This window comes from Sarcophilus harrisii, chromosome 1 (genome assembly GCF_902635505.1).
Source record: "Sarcophilus harrisii chromosome 1, mSarHar1.11, whole genome shotgun sequence".
NCBI classification, from domain to species: Eukaryota; Metazoa; Chordata; class Mammalia; order Dasyuromorphia; family Dasyuridae; genus Sarcophilus; species Sarcophilus harrisii.
The window spans coordinates 233,506,910-233,527,451 of record NC_045426.1 but is presented as its reverse complement, the minus strand read 5'-3'; the positions used below and the strand labels follow the sequence as shown (position 1 = coordinate 233,527,451).

The window sequence follows — 20,542 nt, the reverse complement described above, 5'->3', positions numbered from 1 at the left end:
GGTATTATTAGACCATCACATTTTAGGAAGGGTATTGACAAGCTAGCCTGAATACTAGGAAGGCAAGCTGGATTGTGAAAGTCTGGAAACTAAGTCATGTGGGAATTGGCTGAAGAAACTGGAGATATTTAGCTTGGAAAAGAAAAGATATAAGGTGGGAATTCTTAACCTTTTTGGTGTCCTAGACCCCACTTACAGCCTGTACATCCCTTTTTAACATGTTTTTAAGTGCACCAAATTAGATACGTAGGATTAAGAAAGAAATCAATTATATTGAAATCTAGTTATCAAAATACTAAAAATAGAAGTTCTCAGATTTCCAATCTAAGAATTCCCCCTAACTTAAGGGGAATATTATTTCTATCTTCAAATATTTGAAGATGTATGATGTGAAAAAGAGATTTAATTTCTTTTATTTGGGTCTAGAAGACAGAAATAAGAGCAATGAATAAAAATTTCAGGGAGGTAAATTGTAGCCGAACTGGAAGGAATCACTAACAGAGTTTTTCAAAAGTGAAAGGGGCTTCTCTGGATAGTAGTGAGCTCCCCTGTCTCTGGACATTTTCAAGTAGAATCTGAATGACCACTTTTTAAAGTATATTGTAGAAGTATCATGATTCAGGTGGGACTTGGATTAGTTGGACTAGATGACTTTGGGATTCCTTCCAATTCTGAAAAGTTATAATCCATACCTGTATTTCAAAATGTCTCCAGTAACATCTTCCCCTGTGCTCCATGAATGGATTGGGCAAGAAAACTGGTCCCCTGGAAAGCCGTGAGTTGGTTATCGAATTTTACTCAGAAATGACATCTCAAATTTAGCAAGTTCTATCAATTTTCTCACCTAAGGATTCTCACATCATCCCTTCCTTTCCATTCATTCTTCCATCAGCCCATTTCATAGCCTCTTTATTTTTTTCTTGGATCATTGAAACAGCCTTCTAAGTGGTCTCTCTGCCTCCATCTTTTCCATTTTTAGTTCACTCTACACTGCTGGATTTTTCTTTAAATACAGTAAGCCTTCATTGCTGTCAGAAGATAGCCTAATTCCTCATTGTGGTATTCAGAACATTCCATAATTACCTGTACTCACCTTATTTCTCTAAACACATCTCTTACCTGTCTCCTACCCAAAAAACTCTTTGATCCAGCTCTGGTCTTTTATATATGATTTAAATTACTGCTTCTGCTTTTGCTCACACCATTTCTCTGCCTTGAATGCTCTTTCATTTACTGTTTTATTATATCCCAGCTTCTCAAACTGTGTTTTCTGACCTGATGTGGGGTCTCATAACTGAATGTGAGGGTCACAAAATGATGATTTATTATGAGTAAATATTTGATATCTATACCTACCTTATATACCTATATACCCAGGGTCATGTAAGAATTTCTTGGATGAAAAGGCATTGCAAGTAGAGAAAGTTTAAGAAGCCCTATCTATATTATGCTCATCCTTCAAGACCAAAATCAAAACTTCCATAAAGGCTTCCTTGATCATCATTCTCTAATCTTCAATGCACTACTTCCTGGATTAATCAATTTGTAATTCATCAATCCTATCTAAGAGTTCTTGAATTCCTAGTTAACTTTTCTTATGCAAGTCTTGTGAGTATAAAGCCAGGAAGTGTCATTCATTACTCTTGTGTCCCCTCATCCCCATAACCAACCATAAAATTGACTATAACAGAAGAGGTCTTTTAAGGAGACTTATTGAAGAAATCTCCCTTCTCCTTCTCTTCCTGAGTCTCCATAGAGACTTGAGGGGTAGGGAGTCAGGGAATGTCTGACTCAAATCTTGCTTTGGGCTTTGGATTTGATATTAGGGAAAGAACACTGGACTAGGCAAGATACCCAGATTCTAGTCTTGTTCTGCTTGTAACTTTGGAAAAACTACCGGTGATACTTTATACATTCGAAAATTCTACTTCTTTACTTATGGAATTATCTTCCATTATCCCCCCTCCTTCCCTTCCTCCAACCACCAGCCCCACCACCCCCTACTCACCATTGAAACAGTAGACATCGAGTGCCATGTTGGCCTTCTTTTGAGTAACTGTCCACTCAAGTAGCGTTGGAGGGAAGGTTCGGGCAGCCCCAGGACCCTTCTGGGCTTTTGACATGGCCTGAATGAGTCTGTGCTGACACACAGCTTGGAAGCCATTGTGGGCATAATCAGAAACAAACCTGGTGAGGGTCAGATAATAAACAGACTTCAGGGACAATGGGCAATATAGAAGAAACCTTGTAGCAGTATGAATTACTATCATAACAATAGTTTCCAGCTGATGAAAGAAATTATGTTCCAAAGTCAATTGTTTAGAACACGGGAATCATCTCATCCTAGAAATAAGGCTAGGTTTCCAGGCTAGCCCAAAGTCAGTTGTTTAGAACGTGGGAATCGTCTCATCCTAGAAATAAGGCTAGGTTTCCAGGCTAGCCCAAAGTCAGTTGTTTAGAACGTGGGAATCGTCTCATCCTAGAAATAAGGCTAGGTTTCCAGGCTAGCCCAAAGTCAGTTGTTTAGAACGTGGGAATTGTCTCATCCTAGAAATAAGGCTAGGTTTCCAGGCTAGCCCAAAGTCAGTTGTTTAGAATATGGGAATCGTCTCATCCTAGAAATAAAGCTAGGTTTCCAGGCTAGCCTAAAATCAATTGTTTAGAATGTATCTTATCAGTGATCTATGAGAATTTATGAAGAAGATATGGAGAAGGCAGATAGGAAGCAGGAGAGGAGAAACTTCTTTGTGGAAATGATTTTAACTATGTTTTTCACAAAGGAACTTTATGGTAAAAATTTTGTGAAGTTTGTGAAGTACTAGTAAGTGCAGCAAATTTCTGAAGGGAAGACAGAAAAAGGACTAATATTGAGAAGAGAACTGAATAATATAAAAACAAATTTCTAGTCAAGTAAAGAAGAACTGACCTCTGTTATTTTGGGGAGCTGGGTGGTGTAGTGCATAGAGATCTGGATCTGAAGTGAGGAAGATATCTTCATGAGGTCAAATTTGGCCTCAGACCCTATACAAGTTAAAACCCTGTTTGTCTCAGTTTCCACATCTGTAAATGAGCTGGAGAAGGAAATGGCAAAGCACTTCAACACTTCTGCCAAGAAAACTCCAATTGGGGTCCACAGAGAGTCTGGATGATAAAAATTTTGAAAGTTTGAAGTGACTTGGGCTGTGACAATCATAAACAAAAATATTTTAAATGTATTATATGTTTATTATTGATTTCCTTTATTAATAAATCATGCATATTCATTCAGGAATTATAATATTTGTTTATTTATAGATAAATGAGTAATTACTATTGGCATGTGGAAGATTTTCCATTTCACTAAATAATTAATATTTAATGAATTTGGGTGGGACTGAGAACTACCTAATGAATGGAAAAGATTACAAGTTTATTAATGAAGATAAAACTAAATAAATAGTAAGAATCAGGTGACAAGTGGGGTTGATTGACCTACAATTGGATTTGGTCAAAATCCAGATCTTATAAGCTTGCTTTACCTTGTTGAAGGTGGGAAATGGTGGTTTATCTTTTTACCATCTGCTACATATAAGATTGATATTTTTCTTTTTTTTTAAATCTGCAAAAAGATTTTATTTTATCTCTTTCCACTAATATTGGGAAACAAAGAGAAGTTTCTGAAGAAGGAGGGGAGATAAAAATTCCTATTTCAATATATGAGTCATTTCCAGAGCCCAAAAATGTCATTTGGAGATGCTAGATGGCGTTTAAGAACTAGACCCTATACTTGTTACAGAATTCCAGTAGCACATATAATTTGATTTATTACAAAAAAAAAAAAAAAAAAAAAAAAAAAAAAAAAAAAAACAGCCTGACAGGGAGCTGAATTTCTTGACATTAAAATAATTAATGTAGCCCCAGTGCCTCTGGGACCAGGAGAAATGCATGATGGGAATTGAAGTCCATGAATGGAATAAAATCTTTCGGATTGAAAAAAAAATACATGCCAGTACTCCAAGAAGAAGGTGCTGAACTGAGGGGCTAGGCAGGAATTTGGAGTTCAGTTTTGAAGAGGAGCACAGCTATAGTAGCAGCAGTGACATCCCCAGATACCAACAAGAAGACAGAGAGACAGGTACCCACCGACAAGCATAGATAGGGCAGTGGATGACAGTGTCCCCATTTCCCTACTCAGGATTTAATAAGCTATACACAGCTGAGGAGGGAGGAGGGACTGCAATGGGGAATAGAACTAGACAGCCTGGTAGGCATCCTCAGTGCAGCCTCAGCTTTATGTAAGGAAATTCAGAATGAGACCATCAGGTTCCTTTAAGAACTGAAGAGAAAAAAAAAAAAACTGAGGAGAGCTATAGGAAGGATTATTATATGCTTTCTTTTTCACTTTCTCCTCCCTTTTCAGTTTTAAAGGACAAATATTTAAATCTTTAGCCTTTGTTCATTCTAAATTGTTTTTTCCCTTTTTTCTCATTTTTTTTTAAAAATATGGTTTTCTTTAAATAGAGTTAAAATTTTATCTCAGTTTTTCCCCATATAAATAAATAAGTAGAGAGACTATGGATTGTGGGAAGCCGTTAACAAATCAAGGATCCTCATTTCTGGCATTATCAGAATAGTCTAGTCTGGATGCAAGATTTTTAGATATTTTAATTTCATTTGTATTTTGTTGTTATTGCTCAGCTGTTAAAGTAATGTTTCATGATGCCATTGGAATTTTTTTTTGCAGACATAGAGTGGTTTGCCATTTCCTTTTCCAGCTCATTTTACTAAAAAGGAAACCAAGACAAATAGGTAAAGTGATTTGTCCAGGGTCATACAGTTAGTAAGTATCTGAGGCTGCATTTGAACTCAGATTCTCTTGACTCCAAGAACTGGCTCTACCCACTGTGTGGATACCCACTAAATGCCCCTAATTTATTTGTTATTTTAATAATCTATATTTTAAAACTCTGTGCAAAAAACCCATGTTGATCCAGGAAAACTTTGCCTCTAGAACTCAGACAAATTCTGGGGCTATAAACTGTCTAAAGGACTATAAAACTGCCATACCCTTGATTCCAGCAGTCTCACTACTAGGTCTGTATCCCAAAGAGTTAATGAAAGAGGGAAAAGGACCCATATGTGTAAAAATGTTTGTAGTAACCCTTTTTGTAGTGGCAAGAAACTGGAAATTGAGAGCCTATCAGTTGGGGAATGGCTGAATAAGTTACAGTATATGAATGTTATGGAATATTATTGTTCTCTAAGAAATGATCAGGAGAATGATTTTAGAAAAGCCTGAAAAGACATATCAATTGATGCTGAGTGAAATGAGCAGAACGAGGAAAACATTATGCAGAAACAGCAAGATTATCTGATAATCAACTTTGATAGATTTAGTTCTGTCAGTGATCCAAGACAGTTCCAATACACTTTGGATGGAAAATGGCATCCTCATCTGGAGAGAGACCAATAAAGACTGAATGCAGATCAAAGCATACCATTTTCACATTTTAATTATTTTTCTTTCTCCTGATTTTTTCCCTTTTATTGTGATTTTTCTTTCACAACATAACTAATATGGAAATATATTTAAAATGATTGTCCATGTATAACCTATATTGGATTGCTTGCTGTCTTGGGGAAGAGGAATAAAAGAGGAGGAGAAAAAAAATTGGAAGTCAAAAATCTTACAAAAATGAATGTTGAAAACTATCTTTACATGTCATTGGAAAAAATAAAATACTTTTAAGTATTAGGCAAAATCTGAGCTTTTTGCAATAGTCTGTGTTGCTTAGACATTGGCTACCCTCCAAGGGGAGAGAGAAGAGGGTATAGCCAAAGGGAAAGTGATACCTAAACCTTCAATGATCACAGGCATAATGTGGGAGGAATTGGCCCTCCCATTCCCTAAAGGAGGATAAAAAGTTCTTCTTAACCAACTTTGCCCTCCACAGAGATACCTAGTTACAGTTATAAAATTTTTATATAATTATATAATATTTATATAAAGCATGTAATATTTAAAATTGTTTCACCTCACTTGTCACTCTGCTTATTATGCCTTAGGAATCTGACTATCTCTTGGACCAATAGTTTTGGCTCTGGCCATTCCTAAATTGAGTGTAAACTGGGGATTGTCTGTATATTTGTTACAGGGAATTGAGGATGAGGCTGACACTACTACTTTCTCCACCCAGTGTGTTGATCTGACTTCAAATATGATCTCAGACTTTTACTAACTGTGTGACCCTACTTAACTTTTACCTCCTTCCATTTCCATCTCTTCTTCTATTTCCAAATTCTACTTCCAAGTATAAAATGGGGATAACAACGGTATTTGATTCAAAGGATTATTGAGGGAATCAAATAAGACGATATTTGCAAAGTGTTTAATATTAGGTCTATTATTAATTAATTGGCATTAATTAATAAGTATTTGCTCTATTTTTTTTTTTGTCTCTTCTCAAATACCTTCAGGATAAAATCTAAATCTCTTAGCCTAGTATTCAGTAGTCTGGCTCCAATCTACTTTTCTAGCCATATGCCCTGCTAACCATCTTTATCACTAATACCATTAAACTCCCATATGTACAGGGTTCACAGTGAATCAGCATAATTCTGAATTCCCTGTGACAAATGTTCAGACAGCCCCCAGCTTTTCCTTTCCTTCCTTTTTTTCCTCCCTGGCTCTTCTTTGACTCCTAGATCTCAGGTTCTGGGCCACCCAGAGATCTGGTCTTTGCTTAGGGAAATGATTCAACCCTTGCACATACACATGCATTTTTTTTTAATTTTTATTTTTTTGGCAAGGCAATTGCCCAGGGACACACAGCTAGTAAGTGGTAGGTGTTAAGTGTCTGAGGCTGTATTTGAATTCAGGTCCTTTTGACTTCAGGACCCATGCTCTATCCTACCAATCCCCTTCACCCCCCACATTTTTGTGCTGAGTTAACCCATACTTTAAAAAAATTTATTTAATTTTTTTTATTTTCAAAACATACGCATAATTTTTCAACATTGACCTTTGCACAGCCTTGTGTTTCAGATTTTCTCCTCCGTCCCCTCATTTCCTCCCCTAGATGGCAAGCAATCTGTTATACATGTTAAAATATATGTTAAATCCAACATGTGTCAACATATTTGTACAATTTTCTTGCTGCACAAGAAAAATCAGATCAAAAAAGAAAGAAAATTAATAAGAAAATTAAACGAAAGCCAACAAAAAGAGTGAGAATTTTTGTTGTGGTTCACTTAGTTTTCTTTCTGGATGTAGTTGGCTCTCTTCATCACAAGATTAACCCACACTTTCAATAATATTCTTCATGTCAAAGATCATCCATTTATGTTCCAGACTTAGATTTCAGTGTGAGTAAGGACTGAACTCAATGTATGGCTGAGGTTAGGCTCAGAATGTGGCTGGGATCAGGATTCAGGGAGTGGCTGGGGATTAGGGTTCAGTTTGTGGTTGAGGTTAGGAACCATTTGTGGCTAGAATTAGGGTTCAATTATGATTGGAATGGAGAACAAATTAAAGGATCCACTGCCCTGACCAATCTGAAAACAGGCTAAATAGGAAATATTGCAACCAGTAGCATTTAGTGAAAAGTGCTCAAAGCCCTCTCTGACATACCCATCTTGCAACCACCTCCCTAGGGGCTGAACAATAGCCTAGTGATTTGCTACAGAAGAATGTGTTTCTGTGTAAGACCATTCATTGCCATGAAATCATCCCTCTGTACTTCTTGGGAACCCGTGTCTAGGTCCTACCGGTTGGAGTCTCAGACTTCCTGAACCCTTACTTACTTGAGCAAATACTTGTCCAGGCGAGGTGAGGGTGCAAAGCCACTGAGGCAGGAGGCCAACAGGAGCCAACCTCGTTCCTTGTTGCTGATGTTGGGGTTCCGCCACACCTGATTGGCCAGCTGGACCAGGATCTCATCCCTCAGCTCAGCCTTTGCAAGTCCTTTCTGGATGATATAGTTCCCAAACAGGTTATCCTGAGCTCCGTGGAGGTGGGGGTCACCCATGAAGCGCAGAATCTATAATCATTGTAAAATCAGACCCCAAATCCTCCATAACTCTAGTAAAAATAAACACTTTCCTAGTCCCTTTTACTTTCCTATTTCTTTTTTTTTTAAATTTTAATAGCTTTTTATTTACAAGTTATATGCATGGGTAGTTTTACAGCATTGACAATTGCCAACTTTTTGTTTCAATTAGTCCCTTCCACTTTCATAAAAGACCCTCACCGACAAATTATCCTGTTCAAACTTAGGCCAAATAACTACTCATTCATTCCAACTTGCTTTTGAAAAGTTTTCCTTTCTTGCTCAAGATCTCTAGTTCCCCACTGTCTACAGGATGATGTTCATATTCCTTAGTATGACATTCAGCGCCCTTCAGAGCTAGTCTAATTTTCATAGAACCACAGACTAAGAGATACAAGAGACCTCTTTGAAGGGAGGCTATTCTTTCTGATCTTATTTTCCAAAGTCCTCCTCCTATATGTACCTTCTGCTTCACTTTTCCCTATGCTGTTCCTCTTAATTACAGTCATCCACAGTTATCAGGTTCTTCTCATTTAAATAATATTTTGTCTGAGTAAGGGCTAAAGAAATTATGGATTTGCCGAGAGAGGGAAGAGATCCTCCTCACTAGAGAGAACCTTATCTCAAGGAAATCAAAGATTTAGTCAGAAAAAAAAAAGTGCCTTGTATACACAGCACAGTCACTACATGATTATTGCTTCACTCTCTTAAAAATCTCTAATTTTGTTGTATGGAACACTCCTTCCACTTGTATAGATTACAACCCCTTTTATACCCTTGTATTACAGTCAGAGAGAGGGAGGAGACCCTCCTCCCTAGAGAGAACCTTATCTCAAGGAAATCAAAGATCTAGTCAGGAAAAAAGTGCCTTACACAGCATAGTTACCACATGATTATTGCTTCACTCTCTTAAAAATCTCTAATTTTGTTGTATGGAACACTCCTTCCACTCATACAGATTACAACCCCTTTTATACCCATGTATTACAGGGTCATAGAATCTAAAAAGTGGGAGGGACCTCAAAGATCATTTAGTCTGACCCACTCAAAATTTGACTTTTTGAAGTCTCTACCCATTGCTTTTAGTTCTATCCTCACAGGCTAAACAGCCCAGTCTAATCCCTCTTCTATATAACAGCCCTTCAAATGCTTGAAACCAGCTAATATATATGACATGTTCTCCCTCCACGCTGGTCATGTTTTAATTTATCTATGTCACTGCTAGTCCCTGAGGAACAATGGAGATCTCAAAAATAAGTTCTCCTGAGCTCTGGGGAGCTCATCATCCAGTCATCAACGTACTGATGAACCTTTACAAAAATGATCTAGGCTGGATTTTGGAAATGGACATTAAGCTCTTTAATGGGCTATACGCAAAGGTCAATATGGACCTTTGTACAGAAGTATAGAATCTATATTTGTTGGAATCCCAGCTCATAAAAATGGCTGGTGCTTAAGGTTTACAAAGCACTTTCCAAATATTAGCTTATATGATTCTCCCAACAACTCTAGAAGGTAGACTCTATCACTTGCCCCATTTTACAGATGAGAAAACAGGCAGACTTAGGTCAAGTGACTTGCCCAATTTCACACAGATGGTTAGAAATATTATAAAGGGAATGCTTATTCAGTTTTCTAAGAACCCTTTCAGAGATCTGTAGTTCTTATAGTCTTGTTTTACATTTTTCTGTGTTATCCATCAATTTTGACACAGAGCTCAGTCCAAAGTGGCTGCTAAGTGAATGAAATAAATACATTTCACACAAATGACTGTCTTCTTGTATTTAGTGCTGCTTTCAGGTCTGATTCTTTGTGACCCCATTTGGGGTTTTCTTGGCAAAGATAATGGAAAAATGGTTTGCCATTTCCTTCTCCAGCTCATTTTACAGGTGAGAAACTGAGGCAAATAGGTGAAGGGATTTGCCCAAAGTCACACTGCTAGGAAGTGTCTGAGGCCAGATTTGAACTAAAGAAGATGAGTGTTTCTAATTCTAAATCTTGTGTTCTATCCACTTGTACTTACTAAGTTGGTTAAAATTTAAAATTCAAGGAACACTACATTAGAACATCGCCATTCACTAATATATAATATTGGATGAGTATGTTAATGATTTTTTAGCCTCAGTTTCCTGTTTTTAATTAATTTTTAACTGATTTCTTCCCCTTCCCCTTAAAAAAAGGGGGGGGGAAAGTCCTTGTAACAATTGTAACAAATATCTTTTAAAAGAGATAACTAAGTTAGTTACCTTATAGTGGCTGGAAGATCATATAAACATGTTTTATAATTACTAAGTACAATATAATCATTAGCTATAAATTGCTTCTAGACTTCTAAAAGAGTTTAATGGCTATTAGCACCTTCTTGATTTTAAAGGTGCTGCGAGACAAAACTTTAGTCACCCCACCCTAGTTATAGCTCTGCCTTAAAGAACTTTGTAAACTTTAAGGCATAAAGAAGGTCCATGTAGTGTAATTGCACCTGGATTTAGGAGAGATCAAGATTCAAATCCTACCTACAATACTTACTAGATGGATAACTGTGGGTACATTATTAAACCTCCCTAAGTCTCACCTTCTTCCTATATAAAGTGAGGCTCTACTTTTTTCCAGGGCTGCTTTGAAGAGCAAATGAAATAATCTATTACTGAGCTCTGTAAATCTTAAATAATTATATAGGTTGTTCCTTTAATATTGTTTATAATATTAACTATATATTAATTAATGCTATTAATAAATAATGGGTTTTTTAAACAGCTGTTTAAAAGCTATCAAAGCTTAAATTTGTTCAAAGACTTTTGAGACCCCTGTATAAAGGCCAGATTTTTAAAAATTATTTTGATTCTACCAAGGACATTTATAGCTGCTTGCTAATTCACCTGCAACTAGGGAGGGTTAAGAAAAAGCTAGATACAGGAGACTGGATAGGATGATTCAGGGATCTCTTGGCAAGATGACAAGTCTCTCAAGCTGAACAAAGTTAAGACTTGGGGTACCTATAACTGCTGAACAGTATTGACATGGTAAACTCATACCTAGAGTAAATTGTGAAATTGTAACAAATAGTTTCCTCATCTATTAGGGGAGATACCTAAGTTAGCTATCTCACAGGGTAAGAAGATCGTATAAACATGTTTTATAGAGTAAAATCACTTTTGTCACATTCAGGGTGAAGAGCAGTAAAGGATTAGCTATTGATACGTTATTATTGAGGAGAAGAACAAGACAAAGGGAAAGGTTATGTAGCCAAAGCCATTACCCCCTACATCCTTAGATGGTGATAGGAGTGACCAGAAAGGCAGAGGATTGGATGCTTCCCGCCTCTCGGTCAAGATTTGAGGGCTTCTCCTATCCACCAGTCTCAGTGGGTACCAGGAAGCTGGGGAACAGTAGAGAAAGGAGTCATAGAGTACCAGTCTAAATTCTAAGAGTCTTGCCCTTATGTCTTGAACTTACCAACTTAAAGATGCTGATGGCTTCTGGGTAATGTTCTTTCTCCAATCTGGTAAGGGGACTCTGTAATGGCTCAGTAAGCATCCCAAAGGCTGGATCCTAGGGACAAAGTTCAGAGTGATGGATGGTCAAGGAGGGCCCAGGAAGAAACCAAAGTAAATAGGACTAGGGAAAGGAACACAGTGGGAAAGGGGAGAAGAGAATTCAGGGGACTACTGTGCAAAAAGGGTTAATGAAGGTAAGGGTCTCTTCTAAGTAGATTAAGATCTCAGGGTAGTCCTTAGGCTCTGACTTCTATTCTTCTGTTGCCCTCCTCCTGACACACACAGCTTCCCCTCGACCCCCAGCCCTTGAATGCTGAAAAAGAACCAGGGAACATAATGACACAATTTTGTTGTGTCTTTGTTTCTCTAGTGCTTTGTTCACCTATCTTCTCCCTTTCAGGAACCTTTACTCTGCTTTCTTTACCAAAAAGAATCACAAAATTTAATCTAAAAAACACTTATAAAGTTCCTTTGCTCAGTTTGTCTGGAAAGGATTAGTCCCCATTAAGGCACTATATGACAACATCACTTTGGTGATATCCTCTTAGAGATTTTTGCAATTTTAAAACAGAAAAATACCTTATTCCTAAGAAATTCAGTTCTAATGTGGTCATTTCAGGAAACACAGAATAGGGAGTGGGGAAGGCAAAGTGACAGGGTTGAAAAACCTTCTTAGAACTCATTAAATCACATCCCATCAGGTCCTCACCTTGAAGTGGGCCTGGACATACTTGACCATTGGATAGTTGTTGATGTCGAGGGGCAGTGCAATTTGAGGGTCAATCTGTAGCTTGGGAGTACGGACAGAGACCACGCAGCCTGCATTTGCTTGTTTGTATACTGTGGGCCAGAGGAAATAGGAATAGGAAGGCATAGGGGCTCCCTGCTTTCCATCGCCACCTCTTCTCCTACCTGTGAATCTCCCTTAGGCACTAGAATCCCATCCATTCCCTTTTCTTCTTCAGAAGCTCCATGCAAAACTGTATCCCTGAAGCATCCTCGCTGACTGATGCCTGCCCCAAGCTGGGACATAGGCTGGATCAGGAAGCCTCTCCCAGATCCAGGAAACTTCTCTGACAGTTGTCATCCCTTCTCTTGGATCTCTCTGGATGTCACTGTTAATCTAATAGCCTTCTGGCAAGTACAGACCTCCTCCCCACACTTCCAGGGTCCCTTGCCCACCTGTCACCACCTGGAGGAGTCCTGCCAGCTCAGCGGGTACCTCAAGACAGGCCACATTCACCACTTCTCTCTTGGTCAGTTCCTGGGGAATACAACACTCAGGGGGCAATTCTCCCTCCTCCCTGGTCCTGGTCTCCTAGCTTCAGGGGACTCTCAGGACCCGAGTTTTAAAGAAACTGGGGACAAAAAAATGGCTACTTATCCAGGCTGAGCACCAGTTTACACTCTCAGAGTAATGATGGGAGAGAGTGGGTACTCAGAATCTCTCATTTACTTGGTGAAAGTATCATATATTTATTGTTTCAAAGTAATTAGAAATCACATAGGGCTATCAGAACAAAAGATAGTATTTCATGAAGACCATCAGAGTAATGATGGGAGAGAGTGGGTACTCAGAATCTTTCATTTACTTGGTGGAAGTATCATATATTTATTATTTCAACATCGTTTTTTATTGTGCTCATTGGGATCTGCTTCATTCATTCACTTATTCATTCAACCAGCATTTATTCTCTCTCCAACTAGATTATAAACTTCTTGAGACTCAGCAGAATTATATATGTCTTTATATCATCAGTGTCCAGCACCTGGATTTGTCGAATGAATTAAGTAGATGTATGAATCAGCATTCTTCTCCCTTCTCCACCCCCAAAATACCCCTTTCCCTTGAGTCCTCCAGGATCTGGTTAAAACCTTGGAGACCAAGGGTAGGCCCTCGGGTTTGCCCATAATTAAGAAGGATGTCTCAAGAGGATGCTCCCCAGAAAAGGTGCTTATGTTTCCAGTGTTATCTTTGATTGTTTCTGCTGCTATTCTTCCAATCAGGTCTAAGACTCAAGCTTTGCATCAAGGACAAATCTGAGCCTCAGACTCTGTGACAATATTAATTCCTGGATATGTGGCTGCTAGTTTACATCTCTGTTAATATAGTTTCAGGCTATTATTTGCTTAACAGTGCAAAAAAAAAAGTTGATGTCAGCACATTGATGGATCTTCCAGTTAATTCTGACTTTGTATTATGGGGTTATTATTAGGTCTCTTAGTCATGTCTGAGTCTTTGTGACCCCATTTGGGGAGTGTTTTGCCATTTCTTTTGCTAGTTCATTTTACAGATGAGGAAACTGAGGTAAACAGGGTTAAGTGGCTTCTTTAGGCTCACACAACTAGTATCTGAGCTTGGATCTGAATTCAGGTCCTACTGAAATCATGATTGGTGCTCTACCCACTGAGCTAGCTATCTACCCCCAAAATACTACACTTTGACTTAAAAGGCTGGAATCCTAGTTTGCTATTTTTATTATTTACATGGTCTTGGGAAAATCAGCTAATTTCTCTGGGTGACAGTTTCCACATCTATTAAATAGGAGTTGGACCAGACTATTTCTAAGGTATCCTTCAGCTCTAAATCTTATGACATGAAGTCTTCAAGATTCATTGAGGTTCCCAGGGGAATCAAACTTCCTTTCCCTGTGCCCTCATTTCAGGCCTTAGGCAGCAAAACAAATCATCAGCAAACATTTATTGACCCAAAGCCAGCCCTGGTACCTCAGGGAGGATATAGAGGAGACACTCCCAGAATCATAGGGTTTTGAAGGCTCAAATGATACATTAATTCTGATATTTCCACTATAAATCCTACCCATCCTTCAAAGTATAGGCTTAGCAAGCTCTTCTACCAGAAGTATTAGTCCTCCTGAATATTCCACAAACTTTTTCTGACTCGGTATATTGAACTCGTGACCTCCTTAGGATCAGCTTGACCCTCTCACCATTCAGAAGCCCGACAAATCCAGTTAATCTCTGATTATCTTTCTCTTCTGCTATTTATTACCAGACTTCCTACCCATTTTTTCCCCTCTCCTCTCCCAGTGTTATTTTTGGTCCTTTCTTCATGGGACAATTTAGGAATAATACATGTATTATTCTGAAACGTAGAATCATAGAACATCAGAGCTAGAAGGGAATCTTATTGATCCTTTAGTCTAGCCCTTTCATTTTAGAACAGAGAAAATTGAAGCTCAAGAGAGAAGTGCCTGGTGGATTTCTGAAATGTAAATGCTCACCTGGAAAATTTAACGACTGATTTTTGAGAGCCAGTTTGAGATGGCTCCAGCACACCCCAGTGCATAGCTCTGTGTGTTTATTCTTATGTATATTTCTTATCATGTCTTTGCACAGTGTGAAAGGAGTGAAAGAATTAGGGTTCTTCCTGCAAGGAAGCCGGGCCCCCTAGCTGAGTACCAAGGCCCTGAGCTCCCCTTGACTTTTCCTTCCTTCCCAGATGGTCCATTTGGGAGGAGAAGGGGGTTTTCCAGACAAGCCCAGCCTGGTTCCAGGTGTATTTGTATGTATGAGGCTGGTGGTAAATATTGGGTTGACCTTACCCTCAGGTACTGCTTTTGGTTCACATACATGTTCACCAGAGATCTGAACTTGATCAAATTCCTCTTCATTTTCCGGTACTTTTTCCTAGGGGGAGAGAGGGAAAATGGAGTCAAAGTATAGGCAAGGTATAGATCCCACCCAGGTACCGGTCCCCAAGAGCAGGAGGAAGCTCAGAACTGCCCTCCCTCCAGCCATCCAAGGCAGCATCCCAGGTGTGACATCTCCTGTGTGAGCAGCGCTGGGTGCTTGCCAGAGTGCCCTTATAACTGCTTACATCCTCACACAGCTGCCAAAAGAATGTTTCCAAAGCAGACATCAGATCCTTCTACTTTTCAGGACTGTAAGGTTCTATACTTCCCTCTGTTTGATATTCCCAAAGCCCATTAGATTGTAAGCTTCTTAAGCGCAGGGACTGTCTTTTACTTCTTTTTGTATCTCCAGCACTTGGTACAGAGTCTAGCACATAGTAGCTGCTGAATTCGTGCTTATTAATTGATTTATGGATTAAATGGGGCTCCAGTCTTCCTTCCCAGTCTTGTTTTATCTGACTCACTCACTCTGCACCTGGAATATACTATCTCTACACCCTGGCTTATTGGAATCCTTGTTTTCCTTCAAGGCTCAGTTCAGATGTCACTTCTTACATGAAACCCTTCCTGATTCCCCCTCGTAGCTGCTGCTGTTTTCTCCTCCTAATTTATCTTGTGTGTGTGAGTGTGTGTGTATGCACACACACTCACACACACATATATACACACACATGCATACAGCAATATTTATGCATTATTTATTGTATATGTATATATAATATCTGTATAAAATACTCACATAAGACCCATGTATATAATACACATGTATATGCAACATATGACACATGCATATATATGTGATACATATAATAATATTTACATATTTATACACACATAGACCGTGTCTGTATATGTATACACAATATGTGTAATAAATACATGCATATATGTATATATACACACGTGTGTATATTTTCTGAACAAAGATACTAGAATGGTTTGTTATTTCTTTCTCCAGTTCATTTGACAGATGAGGAAACTGAGGCAACAGGTTAAACTACTTGCCCAGGGTCACACAACTAATAAGTGTCTGCAGCCAGATTTGAACTCAGAAGGTGAGTCTTCTTGAATCCAGGCCTGGCACGCTACTGCACTGTGCCACCCAGCTGCATTTGTGAGTGTGTACATACTATTTCTCTCATAAACTCCTCCAGGGCAAGGATTCTTTCATTTTTGTCTTTTACCCCTGAACAGTGCCTGGTATACACTGTATGTACCTTAAAAAGCCTTGTTGCTTAATTGATTGATATACAAAGTCCTTTGGGGGAGGCAGAATGGGGATTATTTATCATTCTTTTATGAAAAAGAAAGAGAGGCAGTAAGACATAAAATGGGTGGAATGCTGAATTTATAGGATCAGGAACACCTGGGTTCGGATATTACCTCTAACATATTACTCCTGGAGAAGATTATTTAACTTCTCAGCATCTCAAAGCAATTTCCCAAGACTGAGTCCTACAGAGATTTCTATTTGTATCTATGCTGGGAATATGTATGAAAGGAATTCCCACACCAGAAGGTCCTTATTGAAGTGAGGGATCTTTCCCATATGACAAGGACCCTGGGGCTTAGAAGAAATAACATCCCAATTGACAAGGTTAGAACAGAGCTGGGCTCAAACCTTGAGTCTCCGGAGTCCCTAGATTCATTCCTAGAGCAGACTGTCCTTCAGGAGCTTTCCCACATTAAGTCCCAGAGGCACAGGGACAGTCGGCTTGCTCAGCTCTGAGATCCGAGTCCAGTCGGGTTCTCCGTGCCGGGATCGCCGGTAAGCACGCCCGGCTCAGAGCCTCCCCGTCTGCCACGCGGGCTCCCTCCTCCCACAACAAGACTACCCCCCTCTCCCATTTGGCAACAGCTTCTAATTCGCTCCGCGGAGCCCAGTACCTGGCAAGGTAGCCCCGAGAGACGCTCTGGAGGAGGATGATCTTGCGGCGCAGAGAACGGAAACGCCTTTTGATGAAGAAGCCCCGGAGGCAGCGCTGCAGCGTGAGCACTGCCAGGTGCAGAACTCGGTCCCGCATGCTCTCCAGCAGCTGGTACAGGTGTTCCTTCAGGAACAGCTGCGGAGGGGACAGAGCAGGGCACCCTCGTGTCACAGACCACACGGTTTAGAATCAGAGCGTCTGGGGTCGAATCCTAGATTTGCTATTTACCAATTAGGGGGCAAATCACTTAAGGTCTGGGGGACTTCCCATTTGTAAAACTAAAGGTTTAAGTAAGTGTTACAAGTTCCTTCAGAAAACCTGGGTCCAACATGTATGCATATTTTGTATTTAACTTCTACTTTAATATATTTAATATGTATTGGTCATTCTGCCATCTAGGGAAGGGGGTGGGGGGAAAGAGGGGAAAAATTGGAACAAAAGGTTTGGCAATTGTCAATGCTGTAATATATATCTTGTAAATAAAAAGCTATAATAAAAAAGAAAAAAAAACCGAAAACCTGGGTCCAAATTATGGAGCTGTGACATTTCCTGTGTGATCCTGAACAAATTCCTTAATCTCTCCTGATTTTAGTTCGTCATTTCTAAAATGGGAGGGGGCTGGACTAGATAGCCTTTAAAGGATCCTGCTAATTAAATCTATGATAATTGTTGATGATGATGATGATGTTCAGTCCTATCTGACTCTTTGTGACTCCATTTGGGGTTTTCTTGCAGAGATATGGAAGCAGTTTGTCATTTCCTTCTCCAGTTCATTTTATAGGATTAAGTGACTTACCTAGGGTCATACTGCTAGTATGTGCCTGAGGTTGGAATTGAACTGAGGGGGATGAGTTTTCCTGACCCCTGGCTCCATACTCTATCCACTGCTTCATCTTAGCAGCCCCAAATCCATGATCCCTTGAGCCTAAAGATAGATCTATGATCCTCTACCTCCATCCTCAAGTGGGCCAAGGCTCAGGTCATTCAGTTACTGAATAAATTTGTACTAAAGGCTTTTTCTTGCTGGTGGAGGAAAGATAAAAGGAAAGTTTTAAACTATATATATAATTTAAGCTGCAAAACAAATCTGTAAGGAAAGTAGTACAAATCTGTGATTATTTCCCTGGAGGCAAAAATATGAACTATAAGGAAATTAATCTGCCCAAAGGAGAATTGAAGGTAAGCAGAAACTGACTGTTTCTGCTCTGGACAAAAACTCTGAGTCTTCCTTCCTTAGAATGATTCTCTTGAGAAGGCAAATCAGTCCATCTTTTGTCTCAATTATTGCCTAATCTTTTATCACTGAATGGGTATTGCCTCAGACAAACTGAGACCTGGGGAAGACCTTAGCTTAAAGAGGCTAAGGTCTCCCACTGTATCCGGGGGCCATCTGCAGTCATCTTGACCCAAATCTTGCCACTGAACTCCAATGAATCTGGAGGAAAGAGTGAGGCTGATAACTTTGCACAGCTTCCCCTCACTGAAATCCAATTAACTTGCAAGTCAAGACATCACTCTCATGATGTCATTGGCTTCTTCCAGAACAAAGATCAAGGTCAAACAATAACAGTGGGGATGGGGGTTAAGGAACAAGGCAATGGAGAGGGAAGGAGGCAGAGACATTATCAATACATAAATAGCTTAATACAATAAATATACAATATTTAAATTGTCAAATACAATAAAATAAATAACTTAAAACAACTAAATTAAATCAACTAGTTTTAGAAAGGAATAGTTGATAGCTGAGAGTTGTCCTTGTAGAAACAAGGATAATTGAAAGATGGGGTAGGGTGAGGAGAAGGGCTGGTGACAACAAGGTAGGCAAAGTTATTGATCAGGAGAGGAGCTCTAATGGAGTAATTAGGAAGGTGACAAAGTCAGTCTAAAGACCTCCATTTGACCAGTCAGCCCTTCCTTGAATATTATGGTTAGTAATCAATCAGGTAGGGCTACTATCATCAATCAGGCAATAATAGTATATTCCTACTAGGTGTCAGGTATCGTGCTAAGAGGCACAAAACAATTCCTGTCCTCAAGGAGCTCACAATCTAATGGAGGAGACAGCAAACAAACACATATGTACAAACAAGCTACAACCAGCTTAAATAGTTATGCAGTCCCTGAGATCTGGATTCCCCCTTACCTTGCTGACCCCGATACAGTACATTTGGTGGGTGACTGTGCAAAGTCTATTGAGCACTGAGACACAGGCTTCTCCAGTAGCTGGTATGTCGTGTTTCAGAGACACCAGACATCTGTACCTGAATGTGAGTGAAGAATCCCAATAATCATTGATCCCTGCTTAAAATTATTATATTCTTTCCCTAAATTTCCTCTTTTCCCCAGGGTGCTACTGCTCCCTGGCCCATTGAAAGATGACAAACACGGATTTTCTATTATGCATTATTTTACAGCATCTTGGGCTTCCTGTATTACCTCTGATGGCCAATTATGTTCATGGAAGAACATATGAATTGAGAGCTGCTGTATTCATCAATTAATAGGAATTTTAAAAGTAATCCTCTTCCCAAGTATCCCAGCATCCAGAAGAATTTGGAGCTAGTATAAAGGGAAGACATTTCTTCTCGAGAGGTGAGAGGAAGAGCGATGGACCAAGCGCTTAGTGCCCCTTCCCCTCCTATTGTTGTGCTACAGTTTCCTTTTATTGTCCTGCCTCAGTTTCCCTAAATTGTCCTGCCTCAGTTTCTCTAAAATTGTTCTGCCTCAGTTTCCCTAAAACGTTCTGCCTCAGTTCCCCTGGTTGCAACCCCTCTTCCTGACTATTAGGACTGATATAACTTAGGGCTGGCTACTCTAAGGTCATAAACTGTAAATGTTTAATCTCAGATAAAGGGGAGATCTTCTATTCTAGACATCCTGGCTCCTAAATCCTTCTAAGTTATCAAGAATATATGGTTCTTACTCCCCAATCTGTCCATTCTTGGAAATTACCATTTACCAGTGCTCATTCTACTGCTCACCAGTGCATACTCTACTAGAGCCCTATAAAAATCATTAGAATCTCACATTGGATGCTGAATTCTTTGAGACAAAAGTCCAATTCAGCCCTGGGGAAAAATGGATTCTTCTCTATCCTCAGACAACCTCTCCCTTTCAGAAATTCAAATAAAACAATAAAAACTCCCTAATCTCTATCTTGCCTCAGTTTCTCTGGCATTACACTATAGGGTAAATTTCTGATTTCCTGATCATGAGCAGGAAAGGTTCCAGGTTTTCTCCAGGTATCAGGGCTGGATCTTGGATGCTCTGAACTCTCCTCTATGGGAGTGTGGGGGGTACCTGTCAATGAAGACCTGGAAAGGAATGCGCACAGGGAAGCCCTCCTTTCGGATCCGGATAGTCTCCATGACCCCTGAGTATCGGAGCTGTCCCATCACCACATCTGGCTCAAATAGATCAGGCTCCTGTGGTGG

At 39.4% G+C, this 20,542-nt stretch overlaps 1 protein-coding gene across 1 annotated transcript in view; it reads right to left on the bottom strand.

Annotated features, from left to right (window-relative positions):
- Window positions 1-20,542, bottom strand: part of MYO15A (myosin XVA) — a 125,224-nt gene that overhangs the window by 57,179 nt on the left and 47,503 nt on the right. Inside the window, 10 exon segments of the mRNA XM_031938533.1 lie at window positions 693-765; window positions 2,009-2,187; window positions 7,783-8,018; window positions 11,481-11,576; window positions 12,231-12,361; window positions 12,704-12,843; window positions 15,083-15,172; window positions 17,065-17,240; window positions 19,252-19,369; window positions 20,409-20,533. Of these exon segments, the coding sequence (XP_031794393.1) occupies window positions 693-765; window positions 2,009-2,187; window positions 7,783-8,018; window positions 11,481-11,576; window positions 12,231-12,361; window positions 12,704-12,843; window positions 15,083-15,172; window positions 17,065-17,240; window positions 19,252-19,369; window positions 20,409-20,533 (1,364 nt within the window).